The following is a 20,863-nucleotide window of genomic DNA, read 5'->3' as shown; positions in this document are numbered from 1 at the left end:
AACCTGAGGCTAGAGGGGGTTTCCTCTGGGCTATATGAATCTAAGTACCCTGTAAGCATTTTCCATCCTGATTTTACAGAGATGATTTTTACCTTTCTTTTTCTTTAATTAAAAGTTTTCTTTTTAAGAACCTGATTGATTTTTTTTTTTTTAAGATCCAGGGAATTGGGTCTGAACTCACCAGGAGTTGGTGGGGGAAAGGAGTGGGGAATGGTTAATTTCTCCTTGTTTTAAGATCCAAGGGGTTTGGATCTGTGTTCCCCAGGGAAGGTTTTGGGGGGACAGAAAGTGTGCCAGACACTGATTTCTGGCTGGTGGCAGCGTTACCAGATCTAAGCTAGGAATTAAGCTTAGAAGGGTCCATGCAGGTCCCCACATCTGTACCTTAAAGTTCAGAGTGGGGAAAGAACTTTGACAGGGAGGCAACAACTGTGGCAGAGCAATAAAAATGAAAAGTATAGAAGAACATATAATGACTGAGCAGGGCCACCTGAGTCCTCATTAACATATGCACATGCAGAGATATACCCATAGGTCATTACCTCCTGGCTGTCCCGGGCTTACAATGGCTCCAGGGGTTCCATTGAACAGGGCCCATGCTCAGAAGGGGCTCTAGCCTGCTCCGCTTGCACTGCACCCTGAGACCCCTCTGGCTCCCCGTGCCCACCATTTGCTCCTGTTGGCCTGCCCACCTGCTGCCTCCTCGGCCTCACCTCCCTGCTCCTCTCTGCCTCCCGGCCAGACCCCAGTGCACCTCTGCTTCCCACCACCTGTGGGGCCCCACCTGTCTCCCCAGAGCTGAGCCACCTGGAACTGCTGCAGAGGCCTAGCCAGTTTCAGCCAGGGGGGTGGCGGTGGGGAAGGGGACATGCAGGGAGCTTGGCTGGGCCCTGCCAGGGGAAGTGCATCTTGAGGGAACCCGGCCAGGGTAGGCCCTGGCCTAGCTGATCACACCACTCCTGACTGGAGCGATTCTCCGCCCCGGGGACCAGCTCTGGCTGCACTGCTGGCTCAGCCTGGCAGAAACAGTTGCCTCCCAGCAAGCTCAGTGAGTGCGGCCTGGACACTGGGCATGGGGGAGTGGGTTTCTTGCGGGGACGGGGTGCTGGGCTGTGAGAGGGCGAGGAAGATGTCTATGTTGGGGCACTAGGGAGTGGGGGTTCTGTGGGGGGTGCTGGGCAGTTGTGGTGGGGCTATGGGCAGGGAGGCGCTGGGCAGGGGTGGTGTTGTGCAGGGCGCTGTGCATTTGTGTGGTGGGGTCTGGGAGAGCACTGGGCATAGTGGCTCTCGGGGGGCTTTGGTCATAGGGAGTCAGGAGGATGTTGGGTGGGGGGACTGTGTGGCGTGGCATGGGCATGCCCCCTGAGGGGAAGGGGCACGCTGGCAGCACAGGGCCGGGTGGGCCACTCTGTGTCTGGTAACTGCCGGTTTGTAAATAGTGCCCTTGCATTAGGCTGGCGGAGCTGGGCTGCCCCTGCCATGCCCCATTGTCCTTAGCTGGCTCCTCCCTCTGGGGACTGACCTCCCCCCACCATGTTCCATTGCTCCCATGGGGGCCCACAAATAAGTTTGGCACCAGGCGCACAAAAGGTTAATCCGGCCCTGGCTCCACAGGTGAAACCTGCTGAGAAGCTCTGAAGAATCACGGACGCCCCTCGCCGGCCCCCTCCCTCGCTGGGGTTCAGGGAGCGGCACCGCCCGCTCAGTTAGCTCCTTTCACCCACCGGACGCCCCACCCGGGCCCCCCCTCAGCTGCAGCCGCCCCATGAGCCCAGCGATCGTGCCCGGCCTACCCGGCCCACAGCTTCGCTGCCCTTGCACGCTGCACACACGTGGCAAGGAAGCGTCCCCAGCTAGCAACAGTTGCTATGCAGGAGGCGGGGTTTAACAGCTCTCCGCAGCTGATTGGATGGCTCTCGGGCCTTTCCCTGGAGGCGGAGCGGCGAGGGCCTAAATCCCGCGTCCGGAGTCCAAGTGCGCAGGCGTATTAGGCTGCCCAGCTGCTGCCTGATTGGAAACTGTCGCCTACTTAGTGCTCGCTGCAGAACCCGGGGGAAGTTCGCGCTCCCGCAATCCACGAAGGACCCGCCGTTATCACGCAAGTCTCGCAGGCAGCGCTTTTGGCTGGTTTCCGAGTTTGTTCTACCGGCACTCGGCGTAGCCGCCTACAAAACTGCCTTCCTGCGCCGGGGCCCTGCAGGCTGAGGAAGCACCGGGGAGAGTCGGGTCGGGTCCTTCCTTGGAGCGCGTCGCGGCCGGCCGGGTGCCTGCGGGGAAGCAGCGCGGAGAGCCCGGCGCCATGTATTATAAATTCAGCGGCTTCAGCCAGAAGCTGGTCGGGGCTGTGGCGTCCGCCGCCTACGTGCCCCAGGTGAGCGCGTGGCCGGCGCCACAGAGTCGTTGACCTTCACTGTCCTCCCTGTGCCGCGCCCCGCGGGGCTTGCCGCGGGAGAATCCGCGGCGGACGGGCTGTGGGCCAGGCGGCCCGTCACGTGTGGCGCGGTGACCTTCAGGCGACGGGCGGGGAGGCCTCTGTGTGGCGGCGGGTCGGTTGCCTCGCGCGCGGGGGGGGCGGTTTCCCTTCCTGCGCGGCCGGAGTCCCTGCCGCGGCCACCTTCACGGCAGTCGGGTCAGCTCTTAACGTGGCGCCCGAGGGGGCAGGATGTGTGTCCTTCCCTCGGGGCCTGGCGTGGCCCGGCGGGGCGGGAAGTGATGCCCTCAGGGAGCTCTCTACGGGTCCGGTTCCTGGCGCTGCCACTGACCTGCCGTGTGACCTTGGGCAAGTCACCTCACCCCTCCTGCTGCTCCGTTTATTACCCACCTGTAAAATGGGGCTGGTTTGTCTCAAGCGGGGAAGAGTTTTGGACCTTGTTTGTATTGGACAACGCAAAGCCCTGGCTGGGATGATTTTGTTGGGGCTGGACTAGATGACCTCCTGAGGTCTCTTCCAACCCTAATCTTCTATGAGTCTGTGACAACTGACTACTAAAATAATGCTACTTCCAAGTGCAGACAGAGTCTTAGTTAAACAAAGTATGCATATTCACTAGCTTCTTTTCTTCAAACCTAATGCCATAATTTCTCAGCTTCAAGCTTCCAAAGCTTTTTATTAACAGTGAAGAGCTCTGATATGTTTTCAGGTAAAAATCAGATAAAAGCAAAGATTGAATTGGTATCCATGAATGCTTACCTTTTTCCTTGGTTGGGATCCAGTAAAATCAAAGGTCTGTGTTGAAAGCCTGAGACATTAATCCATCTATTCCTTGTTCCCTCAATTTTGGAAGACAAATCCATATGCTAATGTCACTTGAAGTGTCATTTTTGTTGTTAAACCTTACTCTTTTCCTTAATTTACACTGTATTGGTGACATACAGTATTCAAAGTTTTGCATATACAGTCAAACATCACAAATAAACAGTCAACTGGAGAGTGATCAGGGATCGATTTATTGTGTCTACACTACACATGATAAATCGATCGCTACCCGTGAATCTGGCAGGTAGTGTAGATGTACCCTTACTGTGTGTTTTTTCTTTTTTTCTTTAAAGAATATGTCTTGTGCTTACAGTTATAAAAAGAGACTTTCCAATTATGAGCTGAGCATAAATTGATGCATGGTGGATTGATTTAAATCAAAGCTATTTAAATCACTGATTTTAATCATTTAACTCAGCAGGCAGGAAGCATTGATTTAAATAATCAATTTTAATTGTTTTTCACTTTAGTTCTTTTTCTAAAGAGAGAGTCTCACTGGTTAACAATTAAAATATTTGATTACCTGCTGTATGTAGCCTTTATGCTAAATTTGGTGCTTTTACTAACAAGGAGGATGCACTGTATCTGTGTGTTTTTATTTAAGTAAATATATAGCTTACCTGTTTACTGGATGGTTTGTTTTTTTGTGTTTTGTTTTTTTAACTTGCAATTTGTGTCATCCTGTATTTGGATGGAAATTCAATTAAACGCACAACAGAATTTTAAACAATTAAGTAAAACTATCTTAAATATTCTGGATATACAAGCAAAAAAATAATTTTTGCTTTTAAAACTGACTTTTCAAACATAGGTGGTATCTCTAGTTAGTGAATTGAACTGATGCTATTTGATCATGTGTGCTTCAAGATTTTAGAACTAGTAGATATCATCCCCCCCCCCCCTCCATACACACACACCTAGCTTTTACTCATAGAATGGAAGAAGAAAAGCTTTCATGCTTAAACACACTTTCATGCTTTTTCAATTCCCAATTGATTTCTTAGCTCTGAATGAACTAGGCATTGACTTGAACTAGTTGAATAAGCTGAAGAGAAGAAAATATTCTTTATTGCTATCAAAAATTGGCTTAACATTTCAACAAACCCTGGTTCCAGGTTATTAGCCATTGACTTCCACCAGTCCAGTAGTTTGACTCTATTTAGACCTTGGGAGCAAACATACTGCTTAATATTTGTTGCATTTAATTTGAATTGTTAGTAGATTATAATAGCTTTAGGTTTTAACGTAGGCAGTTTAAATTTTAAATAAAAATTGATGACTGCAGAGTAGATAAAATATTTAAAAAAAAAATCAATCTTCAACCAAAAGAGGTTTTCTACACTAAAAAAGCCAGTTCTACACTAAAAAGAGCTTGCCAGTATAACTATATCAGCAAACAAGTTCTTTTGCTGATGTGGTTTATACTAGTTTCCTGTATGAAACAAACTACACTAGCAAAAGAACTCTTAGAGTCTACACTAGGGCTTTCGTTGGTTAGGGGTGTAATTCTGGTATAGGCACACCCCCCTCACCGCTGCCCAGTGTTGCTTCTGCTGTTGCAGGCATGGTGTTTGGCCCCATGCTTGTCTCTTATTGAGATAGCAAGGGAGGACTCGCCCAGGGCCATGTAAGTGTGCCACCTTCCATGCAAGAATATTAACTGATTTGATGTGTGTTGTGAGTGGCAGCACTAACTCATTTATTTGTTTGTGGTGGAAGGGAGAAGAGGTTGGTGTGGCATTAACTAGGGTCTCTAAGTTCAACCAAGTTAGTAGGCTCTTCAGGCCCAAGCCAGGAGTGGTACTTGACTACTAAGAAACCATTCACAACAGGTGTTGCTTGGAAGAGGGTGTTGAGCATTGTGTATTTAGTCCTGGGTAAGTGGTTGCTGGGTTAATTTTTAAAGCCCTGCAAATAAGGTATCTCTCTTGCATCCTAATAGGCAAGTCCAAAAAGTGGGAAATATCCATCTACTTGAAAATGAAAGTAGGAAATAGGTAGATTCTGCCCTCAAGGCTTGGCCATGGGAGGAGTCTCCTAGCACAGGTGAATCCTCATGTTGTTTAGAGCTGCCATAGCAGCTCTTACTGCACCCTCAGCCCCTAGGAGTGTCTTGGGCATCTTTATGATGGATCTGGTCTCTGACAAAACTTGAGTATTTCCCAGGTCTAGCAGCCTTATAATGGGAAGATCATTTAAAGTCAAGCCTGAGCATCCTTAGTTGAATACATTTTTCCTTGTAGAATTGACTACTCCAAACTATAGTCTGAGCACCTCCTTCTGAATTATTTCTGGTGCAACTGGTTGGGTTGGTAAGAAATACTCCCATTCTACATTTTTAACTTAAATATTTATTACTTCATACAAAGGCAGAGGCAAAAAACACACGAGTTAAAGATAAATTTCCTCTCTTACCTGACCCTAATGTTCATTTAGGTGTGTATTAAGGGTAGCCGTATATTCTACAGATATCACTATTCAAGACTAATGTCCTGCTGTAATATTTTTAGAACAGAATTATTAAAATGGAACCCTTTTATAATTTACTGTATACCTAGACAAATTCCTGTCTATTTCAATCAATAGAAGGGTCTCTGCAAACCTGTACAACTTCACAGATACTATTGCGTGGAAAGAATCTAGATTTGGGGTTTAACATCTTTTTGGGGTGGGGGAATAAATATTCAGCTGGGGAAGAAACTTTTCTCCTGAATACCCTGTGTTCTCTCTGGGGTGTTAAAAAATCCCATAAAAATCATATGAAGCCCTTTGATGTGTAAAATCAACTCAGATCATTAAGATCTGTTTTTTCAAAGGATATAGTTGAAAAATGGAATTTTATGCTCAGTGCTCCCATGTTTTTTATGTAGAACACTTCTTTAGATAAAAAGATGTCTTATGAATGTAATGTTTGTTGCAAATATAGCATTGTATTGGTGAAGAAATACGGGCTCTTCTGTATTTGGCTTGGATTATAAAGGACCCAGTCCTCAAATATGGCCTAAGTGTGTAGAGCAAAGGTGCCATTAAGACAACTTTGGCACTTCCTTGATTCTGGGCTGGTTTTGTGCTGGAGCCTCCCTTTGTTAGAGCATCCTGCTCTAGATAGTCAACTCATGGAGTTATCACAGTAGGTAGGGATCACCGAGGTGCAGGGAACCTTGTATGGGGAAGGGAGAGTGGCATAGGAGGGTACTGGCATTATGCCACTAGAGTGATCCTGCCAGGACTTCCCATGCTGGCTTTGATGCTTTGTGCTAGAAGTGCTGCAGTGTAATTGAGAATTGGGGAAGGTATGGTTGTGTGACTTAGAAAACTTGTCTAAATAGTCTTAAAGCATGGAATTTGTAGCTTAAAATAAGATACTTTGTGTAACACTGAAGCTTATAGGGAAAGTACCTGCTATTAAAAAATCAGAATTCACCTTTTTAAAACGACTTGCTTTTTGCACTTGTAGTCTTAAACCTTCTTGAACTATATTTAATTTTCACCATTCTTTTGTCTTTATAAATGTAATAATGTGGAAGTTTTGCTCTGAAGGTGTCAGTTTTAGAACTTAAATAATTTTGATATTCTGTGAGGTGGATATATATTGCAGGACAGGACCCATTTTAGGGTATTGCTGGAAAACTTAAACCCACTCTTTTTTTGTTTTTCCTCCCCTTTGTGACTCTCCACAAAGATTCTATGGTAACTTGGTTGTACAAGTTATAAGGGTGTCTCAAGGATGGTAGCCTTAAAATTAGATTGTCGTGCATATAGGACTGAGCCTCAGTTCTGCCTGCTCCATTGTAAAACATCACAATGTCATTAGTCAGTACTTTTTTGAGGCAGTGGGATTCCACTTAGAATGTACTGAAATACCTACACTAATAGTACTGTAATATTTAATCACAATTCATTTAATCTTTAGGATTTGAAAATTGTTTGGTCTTTGTCAGGTTATGTTGGGACTTCAGTGTTACTGAAGCATAGCCATGTCTGCCAATGGTTCTCAAGCTGTTTAAGGGGGCCTGCAGCTGAAGCCTGGAACCCTGAGTCCTGGTGCCCTTAGTGGGGCTAAAGTCTGAAGCTGCGGGGCTGAAACCCCGAGCCCTGGTGTCCCTGCATTGGAAGGCCTAGGGGGTGGGGGAGGAGTGGCAGCTGCTGCTCTGGCTAATGCCAGCTGGTGTCTGTGGCTGAGGCTGCTCCTCAGCTCCCAGCCCTCTTTGACTGCTTGTGCGGTAAGAGCTGCCTGGGTTGGAGGGATCCTGCCCTGGGGCTGGCAGAGCCCTCAGGGAGCAGCAACCTCAGGTGGGGGCCCTTCTGGCACACCGCTTCTAGCTCTTCCTGTTCCTGCACCCTATTCCCATGCTTGCCCACTGCTCTTGGCTACCTCCTGCCTGCACCCTGAGCAGTGTTCAGAAAGTTTGAACTGAGCCTGCCCCATTTGAGTTATAATTTTTGGTTGCACCCTCCCTCCCCCACAATTCAGACTGGCTGGGTGGTCTGCTGAGGTGAGTCAGGGAGTGGAGGTGGCACTCCCTCCCCAGGCCCTGACATGTGGAGTTGGCCTGAGCCCCTCTGGGCCCTGTCCACCAAAATAGAAGTAAAACTATGACTATGCCTGAGGGCTCGGCTGGAGTCCAGAGCTCCAAGACCCCCCCCCCCCTTCCTGCTGTGTCCTGGAGTTTTTATAGCTTGTTGGGAGGGGGGGGGGAGAAGGGGCTCTGGGAAAAAAAATGTTGAGAACCCCTGATATATGCAATAGGAACAGTGCTTTAACACAATACTTAGGGCTAGTCTACACTGTCAGTGGTAAAGCGCTACCACTGCAGTGCTTTAACGTGGCTTGTATAGTCATGGCAGAGTGCTGGGAGAGATCTCTACCAGCACTCTAAAAAACCCACCTCCACAAGAGACATAAGCGCTGGTGTGCTGTTTGCGCTGGCACTTCACAGCGCTGAAACTTGCTGCGTGCAGGGGTGTATTTTTTTTCACACCCCTGAGCAAGAAAGTATCAGCGCTGTAAAGTGCCAGTGTAGACAAGCCCTTAAGGTTGTACATACAACAAAATCTGCCTTAAGGAATGGTTGAGCAAAACTGATTTCCTTTTCTCAGCTCACCGTGCCAGTAGCACAAAGATCCTCATAGTGAAGATGTTGCTTGTGGTTCTCAGTCAGTTGTAGACACCTGACTTTCTGCCAGTGATGTACCTTCAGTTACAGTGGACAGGTGGGCTGTTCGGCCACTTTCCATTGAGAATCTTAATGGAGGGAAATGGAGTGACATTTGAGATCAATAGTGGAACTACTTTCAAATAGTTTTAGGCCAAGTCTACACTAGAAACTTTTTTCAGTATAACTGTATCAAGGTTGGTGGTGGAATAGGTTCATTTTTGAGACATTTCTACACCAGCAAACATTTCCTAGTATAGACTAGTTTTGATATTCCTGAATTTGTGACAAATGTATTCAGAACTTTTGCTGTTGATTGACATAGGCTTGATAAATGAACCAACAGCAATTAGGAATGATCCTGTCTAAAAATGCACATGTATTAGCCTTGTCAGAATGTAAATATAATCTCAGTTAATAGTTTATGCTCAGCCTCTGAAACAAAGCTCTTTCTACAGCGTAAGGAATTGTTTTTTATATGATAGGTGTTAAGGGTTAGTGAATTCATAAATGCCTCTTCTTAAAAACACATTCTGTAACACTTTAACTTAATTTGTTTTTCAAGCATAAACTATGAGCGATGTATCTTCTTCCCTTCCCCCTCAATCTAATTCACTTTGAGAGAGTTTCTTTCTCTCTCTCTCTCTATGTGTGGTTGTTGTGTATTAAAGAAATATTCTAAACTCTTATCTGCATTGCGTTAACAAAATGCAAACAGGATGAGGCTGTGGGCAAGTGAGACAAAAGTTCATCCTAAAGCTCCATGTACTGACCATCTCTGACACCTTGACTAAGTCCTAGGGTACGTCTACACTACGGGACTATTCCGAATTTGCATAAACCGGTTTTGTAAAACAGATTTTATAAAATCGAGTGCGCGCGGCCACACTAAACACATTAAATCGGTGGTGTGCGTCCATGGTCCGAGGCTAGCGTCGATTTCTGGAGCGTTGCACTGTGGGTAGCTATCCCGTAGCTATCCCATAGTTCCCGCAGCCTCCCCCGCCCCTTGGCATTTCCGGGTTGAGATCCCAGTGCCTGATGGGGCAAAAATCATTGTCGCGGGTGGTTCTGGGTACAGCCTCACCCCTCCCTCCCTCCCTGACAGCGGCAGACAACCGTTTCGCGCCTTTTTTGCTTTGCTTGGTGAACCGTGCAGACGCCATAGCACAGCAAGCATGGACCCTGCTCAGCTCCATACCGCAATCGTGGATGTTTTAAACACCTCGCGCACTCGTGCAGTATATGCTGAACCAGGACCTTCGAACCGAGGCGAGTAAGAGGCGGATACGGCAGCGTGGCGATGACAGTGATGAGGACGTGGACACAGAATTCTCTCAAACCGCGGGCCCCTGCGCTTTGGAGATCCTGATGGTAATGGGGCAGATTCTATCCATTGAACGCCGATTTTGGGCCCGGGAAACAAGCACTGACTGGTGGGACCGCATTGTGTTGCAGGTGTGGGACGATTCCCAGTGGCTGCGAAACTTTTGCATGCGTAAGGGCACTTTCATGGAACTTTGTGACTTGCTTGCCCCTGCCCTGAAACGCCATAATACCAAGATGAGAGCAGCCCTCACAGTAGAGAAGCGAGTGGCGATAGCCCTGTGGAAGCTTGCAACGCCAGACAGCTACCGGTCAGTCGGGAATCAATTTGGAGTTGGAAAATCTACTGTGGGGGCTGCTGTGATGCAAGTAGCCAAAGCAATCACTAAGCTGCTGCTACAAAAGGTTGTGACTCTGGGAAACGTGCAGGCCATAGTGGATGGCTTTGCTGCAATGGGATTCCCTAACTGTGGGGGGGCGATAGATGGAACCCATATCCCTATCTTGGCACCGCAGCACCAGGGCACCCAGTACATAAACCGGAAGGGGTACTTTTCAATGGTGCTGCAAGCACTGGTGGATCACAAGGGACGTTTCACAAACATCCACGTGGGATGGCCAGGGAGGGTTCATGACGCTTGCATCTTCAGAAGCACTACTCTGTTTAAACGGCTGCAGCAAGGGACTTACTTCCCAGACCAGAAAATAACAGTTGGGGATGTTGAAATGCCTGTCGTTATCCTGGGGGACCCAGCCTACCCCTTGATGCCATGGCTCATGAAGCCATACACAGGCAGCCTGGACAGTGGTCAGGATCTGTTCAGTTACAGGCTGAGCAAGTGCAGAATGGTGGTGGAATGTGCATTTGGCCGTTTAAAGGCTCGCTGGCGCACATTACTGACTCGCTCAGACCTCAGCCAAACCAATGTCCCCTATGTTATTGCTGCTTGCTGTATTCTCCATAATCTCTGTGAGAGTAAGGGGGAGACCTTTATGGCGGGGTGGGAGGCTGAGGCAAATCACCTGGCCGCTGATTACGCGCAGCCAGACATCAGGGAGATTAGAAGAGCACACCAGGAAGCGGTGCGCATCAGAGAAGCTTTGAAAACGAGCTTCATCAATGGCCAGGGTACAGTGTGACTGCTGTGTTTGTTGATGAACACCCAACCCCCTTGATTGACTCAGTCCCTGTAAGCAACTCCCCCTCCCCCTTCGAGTACAGCTTACTTATGCAAATAAAGTCACTTATATTTAAAAAGCATGAATTCTTTATTGATTCATTATAAAAGAGGGAGAGAAGTAAGGGTGTGCTTTGGGAGGAGGAAAGGAGGGATGGAGAAGGCCATTAAAAAAAATTCAGAGTAACGGCATCCTTCTGGTTGGGCTGTCCACGGGGGTGGAGTGGGCGGGTGCACGGAGCCTCCCCCCACGCGTTCTTACACGTCTGGGTGAGGAGGCTAAGGAACATGGTGAGGGGGGAGGGTGGTTATACAGGGGCTGCAGCGGCACTCTGTGATCCTGCTGCCATTCCTGAAGCTCCACAAGACGCCGGAGCATGTCAGTTTGATCACGCAGCAGCCCCAGAGTTGCATCCCGCCACCGCTGATCTTCCTGCCGCCACCGCTGATTTTCCTGCCGGTCTTCCTGTCGCCACCTCTCATCTCGGTTGTCCCTCCTGTCCTCACGTTCACTGGCCTCTTTCCTGTAATTTGAAACCACGTCCTTCCACTCATTCAGATGAGCTCTTTCATTGCGTGTAACTTCCATAATATCCGAGAACATCTCATCTCGCGTCTTCTTTTTCCTCCGCCTTATCTGTGCTAGCCTTTGGGATGGAGGAGGGATGAAAAATTTGCAGCTGCATGAGGGAGATAAATATTTAGAAAGATACATTTTACAGAACAATGGTTATACTGTTTCACAGTGAACATCACTATTCACCTAGCACATGTGATTTCCCTACAAGGTCGCATTTTTCATCTTAATAGTGACCGCTTGCAGCTCTGGGTTTACAGATCTCACAGACACATCAGGTCCAGGCATCAGAATTCAGCTTGCATGCGGCCATGGTAAGCCACTGTCTCAGTGATTTACCCTCCCACCAACGCATGGCTAATACCACGCTAGCTCCTGCTAATCAACAACCTTCCTCCCCACCCACCGGTGACCAAACAGAAAAGATCATTGGCATTTCACTCCTCCTCCCCGCCGCCACGTGCAGGAAAGTGTCTTTTTTAAGCTGCTGCATTCCACGAAACCAGTAGAAAAATGGCCACCCCCCTTACTTAAATTCCTGATTTTTAACCAGGTTATCCTGAACGATATCACTTTGCTGAGGATAACAGAACAAGATAAAGAGCGGATGCTTCTTGAATGCCAGCAGTCCCGGGACCATACGCTGCGATGCTTTGCCACGCAATGATACCTGATTACTTGCTACATGCATGGCATGGTAAAGTGTCCTACCATGGTGGGCAGAACAAGGATGCCTTGCCCAGAAACCTTCTGCAAAGGCTTCTGGAGTACCTACAGGAGCGCTTCATCGAGATGTCCCTGGAGGATTTCCTCTCAATCCCCGGACATGTTAACAAACTTTTCTAAGTAACTATACTGTCTGCGAATGCATCCCAAGTCCTCTGGGCAAATCAATCATTAAAAAAGGCTTGCTTAAAAAACACTGTTTGCTATTTGCAAAGGTACACTCACCAGAGCTCCCTTCCAGGGCGTCATTCTCTGGAATAGTTGCTTGTGAGGGCTGGGAGCAGGGTAATTCCGTCAGGGTGATAAAAGCTCCTGGCTGCTGGGGTTCACGGAGTGCTGTGTGCTCTCTGCAGGTCTTCCTCTTCTTCTTCCTCTTCATCTTCCCGCCTGCATAATCCTCAGACATGGCAGAGATTACAACCCCACCTCGGAATCCACGGTCAGGGGTGGGGTACTTGTGGCGCAGCCCCTAAAATTGCAGCTCAGCATAGAAGCGGCATGTTTTTCGACCTGCCCGGACCTTCCGCTTTGCTGCTTTGGTTTTCTGGTAGGCTTGTCTGAGCTCCTTAACTTTCACTCTGCACTGCACGGAGTCCCTGCTGTGGCCTTTATCCGTCATCGCCTTAGAAATTCTTTCAAATACTTTTTCATTTCGTCTTTTGGAACGCAGTTCTGTTAGCACTGAATCATCTCCCCATATAGCGATCAGATCCATTACCTCCTGAGCGGTCCATGCTGGGGCTCTTTTTTGATTCTCAGGAGACAGCATTGTTAACTGTGCTGATGAGCTGTGCGTGGTCACCTGTGATGATGAGCTCTCCACACTGTCGAAGCAGGAAATGAATTTCAAAAGTTCGCGGGGCTTTTCCTGTCTACCTGGCCAGTGCATCCGAGTTGAGAATGCTGTCCAGAGCGGTCAGTGGTGCACTGTGGGATAGCTCCCGGAGGCCAATACTGTCGATTGCGGCCACACTAACCCTATTCCGATATGTTAATACCGATATTAGCGCTACTCCTCTCGTCGGGCAGGAGTACAGAAACCGATTTAAAGAGCCATTAAAATCGATATAAGGTGCCTCCTAGTGTGGACGGTTGTGGCGTTAAATCGGTTTTACGCTCCTAAAACCGATTTAAACGCCTAGTGTAGACCAGGCCCTAGAGTGGCAGCTTCAGCAGCTCTGCTGTAAAGACTTTCTTTGACTATATAGCAAAATGTTGAAAATGAAGAGTAATGCTGAAAAGTGGACATAATTCAGTGGCATTTGTTTTAAGTACATTATGGTTTTTATTGCTTTTTAATTATGGGTATTGGAAGGTGTTTTGGATATTGCTGCAGTATGAAAGATCTAATCAGCCCACATGACTATATTCAGTTTGGATGTTGAGAACCCTTAATTCACTTCCCTTGTACATATTCATGATAGTATGTGAATATATAATTGTATATATTTTTGCACAGCACCCTTTCCCCACTTCAACATTCTCACTGGTTCACCGTTCCAATCTCCCTCTATCAGCTCCTTGATCCAGTCTTTGCCCAGCTATTCCATTTCACACTGTGCACCTGATCAGATCAGTCTCCCCTCATCCTGTCCCAGTTTCACCCCCCACTTCACCTAAATTCCCAGTCCTGGTTTCTCTTTCCTCTGTGAAAATACCACTGACCTTGCTCTTTGACACATTCTTGACTAACTCCAATAACAAAAAAAAAAAAGTGTGAAGAGAGGCTAAGGCAAATTAAGCTTGCTTGTCAGTATTGAGTGACTGTCACCACTTTTCTGATCCATGACCTTGGATTAAGTGTCATTCTAGGGGAAAGTCAGGTTTGAATTTCCTTTATTACTTGAAAATATTTTGATGTATGTCCTTATTGGTGCAATAAAAAAAGAGAACCTCAGTGCATGATGTGTCTTTAAAACTTTAACAGCTACACAGTAACTCATAGTAAGCATGGATGTCTTACTAGCCTAATCAAAACCCTATACAGTGCACAATGGGTGGCAGTGGTTTAAAATGCAAGTGGTTTTTTTTTAAAGTGATCTACTGTGAAAGCTTTATTTTTTATTAACCAATAAAGATGCATATTGGTAGATAGGCATGGGATGAAGAATTCAGGATGGATGATGATCACTTATTGAAATGGCTTGCAACGTACTATGACCTCAGTGCATACAACACAATTCTGTTTTTATATAGTAGATAATAGTAGTGACAGTCTAAAATCTAAGTAGGAAAGGAGCAGATTACTTGCAGTGAGGAGGAACTGGAGGGGGTCCAGTAAGTGTGGGGAGGTGGTTTGGGGATGGCTCACTCGCAATGAAGGATAACCATCTGAATTTTAAGGTAAAATTTAAAAAAGGAAGTGCTGGAGGGAGAGAGATGACAGTTCCAGACAGTTAGAGCAAAGGGTGGGGAGGACTGTTACAGCTGGTAAAGTCACCAGCTGGTTAAGTATGGTGTAACATCACCTATGTGGGAAGTCCATGGGAGTTCAGTTTGTTAAACTGCATCACTTGTAGTAGATTGTCATCCACTTAGTTTTTAATTTGTGTAATACAACATTTCTTTTGTGATTGGGAAGGCTCCAGAATAGAAGATTGACTCGAATAGACAACTGAAAAGTAATTTAATACAAGGGAGAAAGATCACAAGATATTTTGATGTAGTAACCTATTCATTATGCAAATCTAAATGCTTTTATTACCCTAAATGCTTCGCATCATAGTAGAAAAAACTCCTAAAGGTAATGGATGATAGTGAAATGGTCTTCTTAGTCACGATTAAGACCATTTCATTATTTTTAGGAGTTTTTAACCTCTGAGAATTACTTTAAGATGTCTCATGGTTGTTCTCAGGCTAAAAGATTTTTTTTAGCCAGTTTTCAAAACGGTTTACTCAGTTACTTCTAAAACTTTAGATTTGCAGTTGATTTATTCTTGAATGAAGTCTAATGTCTTTCATATAATGTAATTTGGTTTATTAATAGAGAAAATAATAAAGTCCTCCACTACATATTGTAATCTAGTATTTTACTAAATGCACTACAAAAATCTCAAGCATCTTTTAGAACTAAATCCTACGGTGAAATACTGAGTTCTGTGAAGTCAGTCGCAAAATTTCCATTGATTTCAATGGGGCCAGGACTTTGCCCACTGCATTGAATCACTGTTTGCATTAATCTGAATTTTAAAACTATCAAACTAAAATCTCAGCATTGCTGTTGCATTAATGCATATTTCTCCATTTATGTGGATAAATCAGAAAACGTAGGGTTACTGCGAAAGCCGTATCTTATGACACTGCACACACATGAAGGCATAACTTAACTCCATGTGTAGTAATAAATATAGAGATATATGCAAGCAGGCTGCCTTACAGTTGCTGGGGGAACCATAACTTTGAGTAGTGTACATGAAAACCTCTCCAATAAATAGGATTTATGGTATCAAATCAGAGTACATGATCTGAAATAAAGGTTTAAATTATGGCTCAGTCAGAGACTTGAAGGATGGGGAATAGCAGCAGAAGCAGTACCAGCTGAGTGCTGGAGGAGGTGATTATTCCTGCTTAAGTGTCCTCTTTTATCCAGCAGCACCTGCTGTACCTGTACAAAGTGGAGATGGTTCTAATCATTTCCCCCAGACTGTTTCCACACCTTCATTTAAGGTGTGTGCCACTGCCTGCAGCAATCATTAGGTCTTTGTTTGTCAGTCATTTCCCCCCAGGTGTCTGAGGAATTCCCCTGCTGTTCAGGCAGTGCATTGGGGTAGGATTTGGGCCTTGAGGCACTCTTCACTTTTATTTCAGACTGACTACCATTTCAGGGAAACACTACTTTAGTTGACTTTAATTTCACATTTGGAAGGCCCTCTCTGCAATAAGGGCTAGAAACTTTTGAAAAAAACATGGAGAATCTCATTCACCATGGAAAGTTGTTTACTTACAAATGGCAAGTGAATTTGTCAAGTCCTGAGCCAAAGCTAGCTGAGAAATTTGACAGTCACTTCCAATATATTTGTAATTGGATGTCATTTTTTATTTATTTATTTTTTAGATAGGGGGGCTGTAGCCAGGTTAGCATCTCTCCATAATGCTTTTTCATCTTAGCTTTGGTAATTTGTTTGCTTGGAACATGGTTAGCAGTGCATTCTTTTCAGCTGTTAAATATCCAGGTACTCAACACTTAAATTTCTATTTTCAGGGACTCAAGCCACTGGCATCCACAGAATCACCAACTCTGATTTTTGGAACACCAACTAAACTTGCCTCCGATTTGCCAGCAGCTGTTTCTTATTTGGGTAAGAACAAGGTGCCGGACCTCCAGAAGCTATTTCAGGTAAGAAGAAAAGCTTTACTAAGAGCAAATTTAAATAAAAAGGACTGAAGCTAGTGGGCCATATTCTGCCCTTCATTGCACCTGTGCAATGCCATCAGTGGGTCCGCACCAGAGGGCATGTATTGGTGTAACTCAAATTCTGCAACATTTGGTCCAAAGGATGTAAATGTGACCCTTTTTCTGAAAGGGTTTATAGTAATTTTCATAACATCCTATAGTTGAATGTTTGTAGCTTGATACTCTGCACAAGAATCCTTGTATTGGCAGGACATTTCCTAGAAAGGAGAAAAATATCAGATCTCCTTTCTTTGTACTGCTACATGTGCTTATCACATTCAGGTCAGTTGTAAATGTTTTCTTTCTTGGAACATATGACATGCTTATGATCCAACAAAGCTTCTGAATGCAAGGAACAAACTGGATGATCCCTGGTTTGTTTGGTGTTGAGTAATTTTAAATTGTTTATAAACTGCTATGTAAATGTTTGTTGGTGCTCAGAACCTATGGAATAAGGGTATATGTAGTGTCCTCCAGAGTCTGTTTATCTCTGTGGATTAACAACTTGTTTGGGAGGGACTGATGAGTGGAGTTCATATTTTTATAGGCGTTCTCTAATATTAAAGAATAGAACCTCCATATAACAATCTGTTTTTATGAGAATGACAAGGGGTTGTGCTTTTTAAAATGTACACAGTTCTCTCTTGCATGCCATTTTTATTTGCACATGTAATGCTGAATTGGTGAACAACATCTAATTTTATACAAATCCTCGCCCATTCTCTAGTTACTGACACTCTTCAGTCAGGTGCCTTTTATGATAAAGGATTTTGAGAAAATATTCCAAGGCATGTTTGTGCCTACAATTTGCAAGGTGCATATAATAAAACCAAATAGATGCACTTAAAATAAAAATAGCCTGCTCTTGCCTTTGTGCAGCTACAGGAAGAAACCCTAAGTTCTGTTGGAGGATTAGTTACATAGAAGTTTGTGGAGGTTTTTCTTTACCCTCTCCAATTCTCTCATTCTCCTTATTTTAGTTGCAGTAGCTTGTTTGTGGTGGTCAGCATACACTCAACTTTTTTTTTTTTTTATTATTTGCTGTGGTTTTTCTTCTCCCAAAGAAGGCTGATGGATTGCCAATACATCTGAAACGAGGAGTTCCTGATCAGCTGCTATATCGGACCACTATGGCGCTAACAATAGGAGGGACCATCTACTGTTTGGTAGCTCTCTACATGGCCTCACAACCAAAATCCAAGAAGTGAATGAACCATAACTAATGGGACTTATTCAGCATTTCTCTGAAGGAACAGTAGGGTATTACCCCTTTGTGTTTACTACTTAATCCTGTGATTGTATGTTGTGAATTCTTCAAATAAAGACATTAAAGAAAACGTTTTGAAAATGGTTACCTTCTAATGCATTGGAAAGCGAGATAAATATCAAAGTTAATATTTGAGTGAAAGTCAATGTGTTTTTGCTTGTCAGGTCTCCAGTCGTCTTTCCCACCCCAATGTAAACCAGACAAACAATTGTCTTACAACAGCCTCTGAGCACTTTAGGGTAGTAAAACTTGCCACCTGCCTTTCAACAATGTTAAATAGGAAATGAAAACTTAATTGTGTCAAGCTATGTCTTAACATCCACATTCTCTCAAGGGTAAAGAAAAGGGGGGTCGGGGGGTATTGTAGGTACTGAGGGTTTACAGAAGCAATAAGTGATTTTACTATTTGATGGCAAGTCTATTTTTCTTTTCATACATGTTCACTAAGAATTCACATTAGCAGGTGCAGCACAGAGATTCGTCCAAATGCATTAATGATGGAAACATGGTTACTTAAATTTGTACTTTCAGTGAGTAATATGACAGGGTTATGGTGTCCAAATCTAATACCATCTAAGAACACAGCTGCTGGTAGCAATGTTGAACTTAGGCAGACTTCTGTATTGTAACACCAACTATACTAGTTTTTGTCCTTTTCCTTTTGTCAAATTATATTTTTTAATTGAAGTAGTGTTTATTTTTACTGTGGAATAAATACACCAATACAAACATTGAAATGTTTCAGATTTGAAAGTCTTATTTTTTCATCTTTTATTAGAAGGCCTAGTGAAATGTTTCAAAACATTCAGTTTCCAACCTCAACTTGTACTTTTGAAGCAGACATCTGGTCGAACAGTCTCTAAACCTCAGAACTATGCTAATGGCCAGGTAGTAGCCTTTTACAAAGAATAATCACCAATATCTGCTTTAGTGAAAGGTTGCCATATTTCATAACTTAGTTGTATATTAACTGCTATACTGTTTTATTTCTAATTTGTAAAAAGAAGAGAATTTAAGTTAACCTTTCCTCCCCCAGTAAAACCATATTGTATGAAATGCTGGAAGCTGACAAAAAATAGATATAAGTATTTGGTGATGAAATGCACCCTTTATCCTATAGGGACAGCCACTCCTGTGGACTGCAATAACAGCTGTTTTGAGTTCCCAACCATTAGAACAGCATACCTATGGATTCCCCTGTTTTTTTTCCCAATTCCTACACCTATTCAAAATCACACAAAGTCCACTTTCCTTGTGCAGAAGAGAGAGATAAAGGCCCCCTTTCTTCCTCCATCTCCTCTTCCCACCACAGGATATGTCAAATTTCCTTTTCTTTCCATTTCCCCAAATTTTTCATGTACTGGTCTTAAAAGAAAGTTCACTTGTTTTTCAATTAAATATTTCAAAGGCTCAGATGTTCCAAGAAAATCTGCCTTAAGAAGAAATGACTGAAGAAATGTAACAGTTTTTGTATGAGAAAATGATGCTTGAGCCTAATGTTGATATTTTAGAAATGGAGGAGAGGCCACTGAGAATGGGCTGAAGCACATAAAGAAAGAAGTAATGAAGCCCCTCGGGTGGGAGAGTTAAGAAAACAGGAGCATTGCCTTACCAGCAAAAGATATTAACCACCAGTGATCCATACTTTCCTTAAGTCCCTGTGGAAAGGGTAAAACTTCCAGAACCCAAAAGAATCCCAGTGGCACTGGTGATTTTTCAGTCTCCTTCTGCTGAGTAGTAGCTATACGCTAATGATCTAGAAGAATCCTCTAACACAGGCTGTCTGTATCTGTTTCCACAAGTCTTTACAGATTTATCACAGGTAAGGGAGACATTAAGATTATTTGTAATTATTAGAGGCTGTGTTTGGAAAGTGATGGTCTGTTACTGGTTACCATGGTAGATGTGACTTACATTGTTAGGTATAACAGAAAATGCAATGGCTTCTTCATCCACTGCATTTCAGCTGGAGTGAAGATCCTTCCTCTAGAATACATTGGAGAATCAGAGAAAGTCATTCAGCTGTGGGTTTTTTATAGGAGGTATAGACTGGGAAGGGGTCCTTCTAAGGCATAGCAACCTGACCAAACCACATGTCTCTCTGCAGGAGTTCTGGAAGCAAGTGTAGCTCTGTTGCCATAGAAACCATCTTCTCTGACCTGGACCATGCTGCTTTTGACTGGTGCCCAAACACAGTGCCCCTGAGGCAGAGCCCAGGGAGCAGTTGAAAATGCTGTGGCTGCAACCAGAAAATGAAGAAGCCCATGAAACTCAGTAGACCAGCCACTGCCAAAACGTCAGTGGCCTTTCTGTGTTTCTTTCCGCCCAAGGCATGTTACAAAAAAGGTTGGGCTCTTGGTTACAGTGGGGTGGGTCTCTTTTTATGCAAAAGGACAGCTGGCTTAGGCCCCTAACTCTAGGAGAGGTTTCACAGCTGAGAATCTTGAGCATAAAGAGGCACTTCCTTCCGGTGTATCAAGCAGGCACCTAAAGCTCAGATCAATGGGATTTAGACACCTAAATACCTTTGAGACTCTAGACCTAAGCCCTGTCCTTTCTTCTCTGCCTTTTGCTCCTGGGTAGCTTAGGCAGCACCCTGGGCATACTGCTCAAAATACTTTCTAGCAGGGAAAGTCTTATGCAGGAGAAAAAGTCTATCAGATGTTTCAAATAGGTCACTTCTGATTTGGCAGGGTTCCTCTCTGACTCTGCAGATTTCGAGGAGCCCTGAGTGGATTGAGAGGAAATACACTAAATGAGTCACTTATCAGTGATGGTGCCAAAATGAGTCCTTTCTGTCCTGAAGCCCAGTAGAACAACCTTCTCTTTAATATGAACAGCCCCTTTCTACACTGGTGGTGACCAGGTCCAAGTACAAAACCTAAAAATTAAAACAAAGTAAATCTGAGTGATTTCTCCCCAATGCCTTGTTTTGCTCTTCCTGCACTGTGGGAGCCTCTCTCTCTCTCTCTTCATTAGAACAT

The 20,863-nt window shown here is 44.7% G+C and overlaps 1 protein-coding gene across 2 annotated transcripts; it reads left to right on the top strand.

Annotated features, from left to right (window-relative positions):
• The first annotated feature begins 1,961 nt into the window (after positions 1 to 1,961).
• Positions 1,962 to 18,616, top strand: LOC120402391 (cytochrome c oxidase subunit 7A-related protein, mitochondrial). 2 transcript variants are annotated; one of them, XM_039533018.1, is made up of 3 exons: positions 1,962 to 2,371; positions 16,421 to 16,555; positions 17,680 to 18,616. In XM_039533018.1, exons 1-3 carry the CDS (start codon positions 2,300 to 2,302, stop codon positions 17,818 to 17,820), a joined length of 348 nt encoding a protein of 115 aa, XP_039388952.1. In that variant the 5' UTR covers positions 1,962 to 2,299; the 3' UTR covers positions 17,821 to 18,616. The 2 variants fall into 2 exon arrangements, with proteins under 2 accessions (XP_039388952.1, XP_039388951.1); XM_039533017.1 differs by having other exon boundaries at positions 1,987 to 2,371; positions 17,677 to 18,616.
• Positions 18,617 to 20,863: the final 2,247 nt, after the last annotated feature.

This window comes from Mauremys reevesii, linkage group 3, assembly GCF_016161935.1.
Source record: "Mauremys reevesii isolate NIE-2019 linkage group 3, ASM1616193v1, whole genome shotgun sequence".
In the NCBI taxonomy this organism is placed as follows: domain Eukaryota; kingdom Metazoa; phylum Chordata; order Testudines; family Geoemydidae; genus Mauremys; species Mauremys reevesii.
The sequence above is the reverse complement of the archived record's forward strand: the minus strand, read 5'-3'. Positions and strand labels throughout refer to the sequence as shown.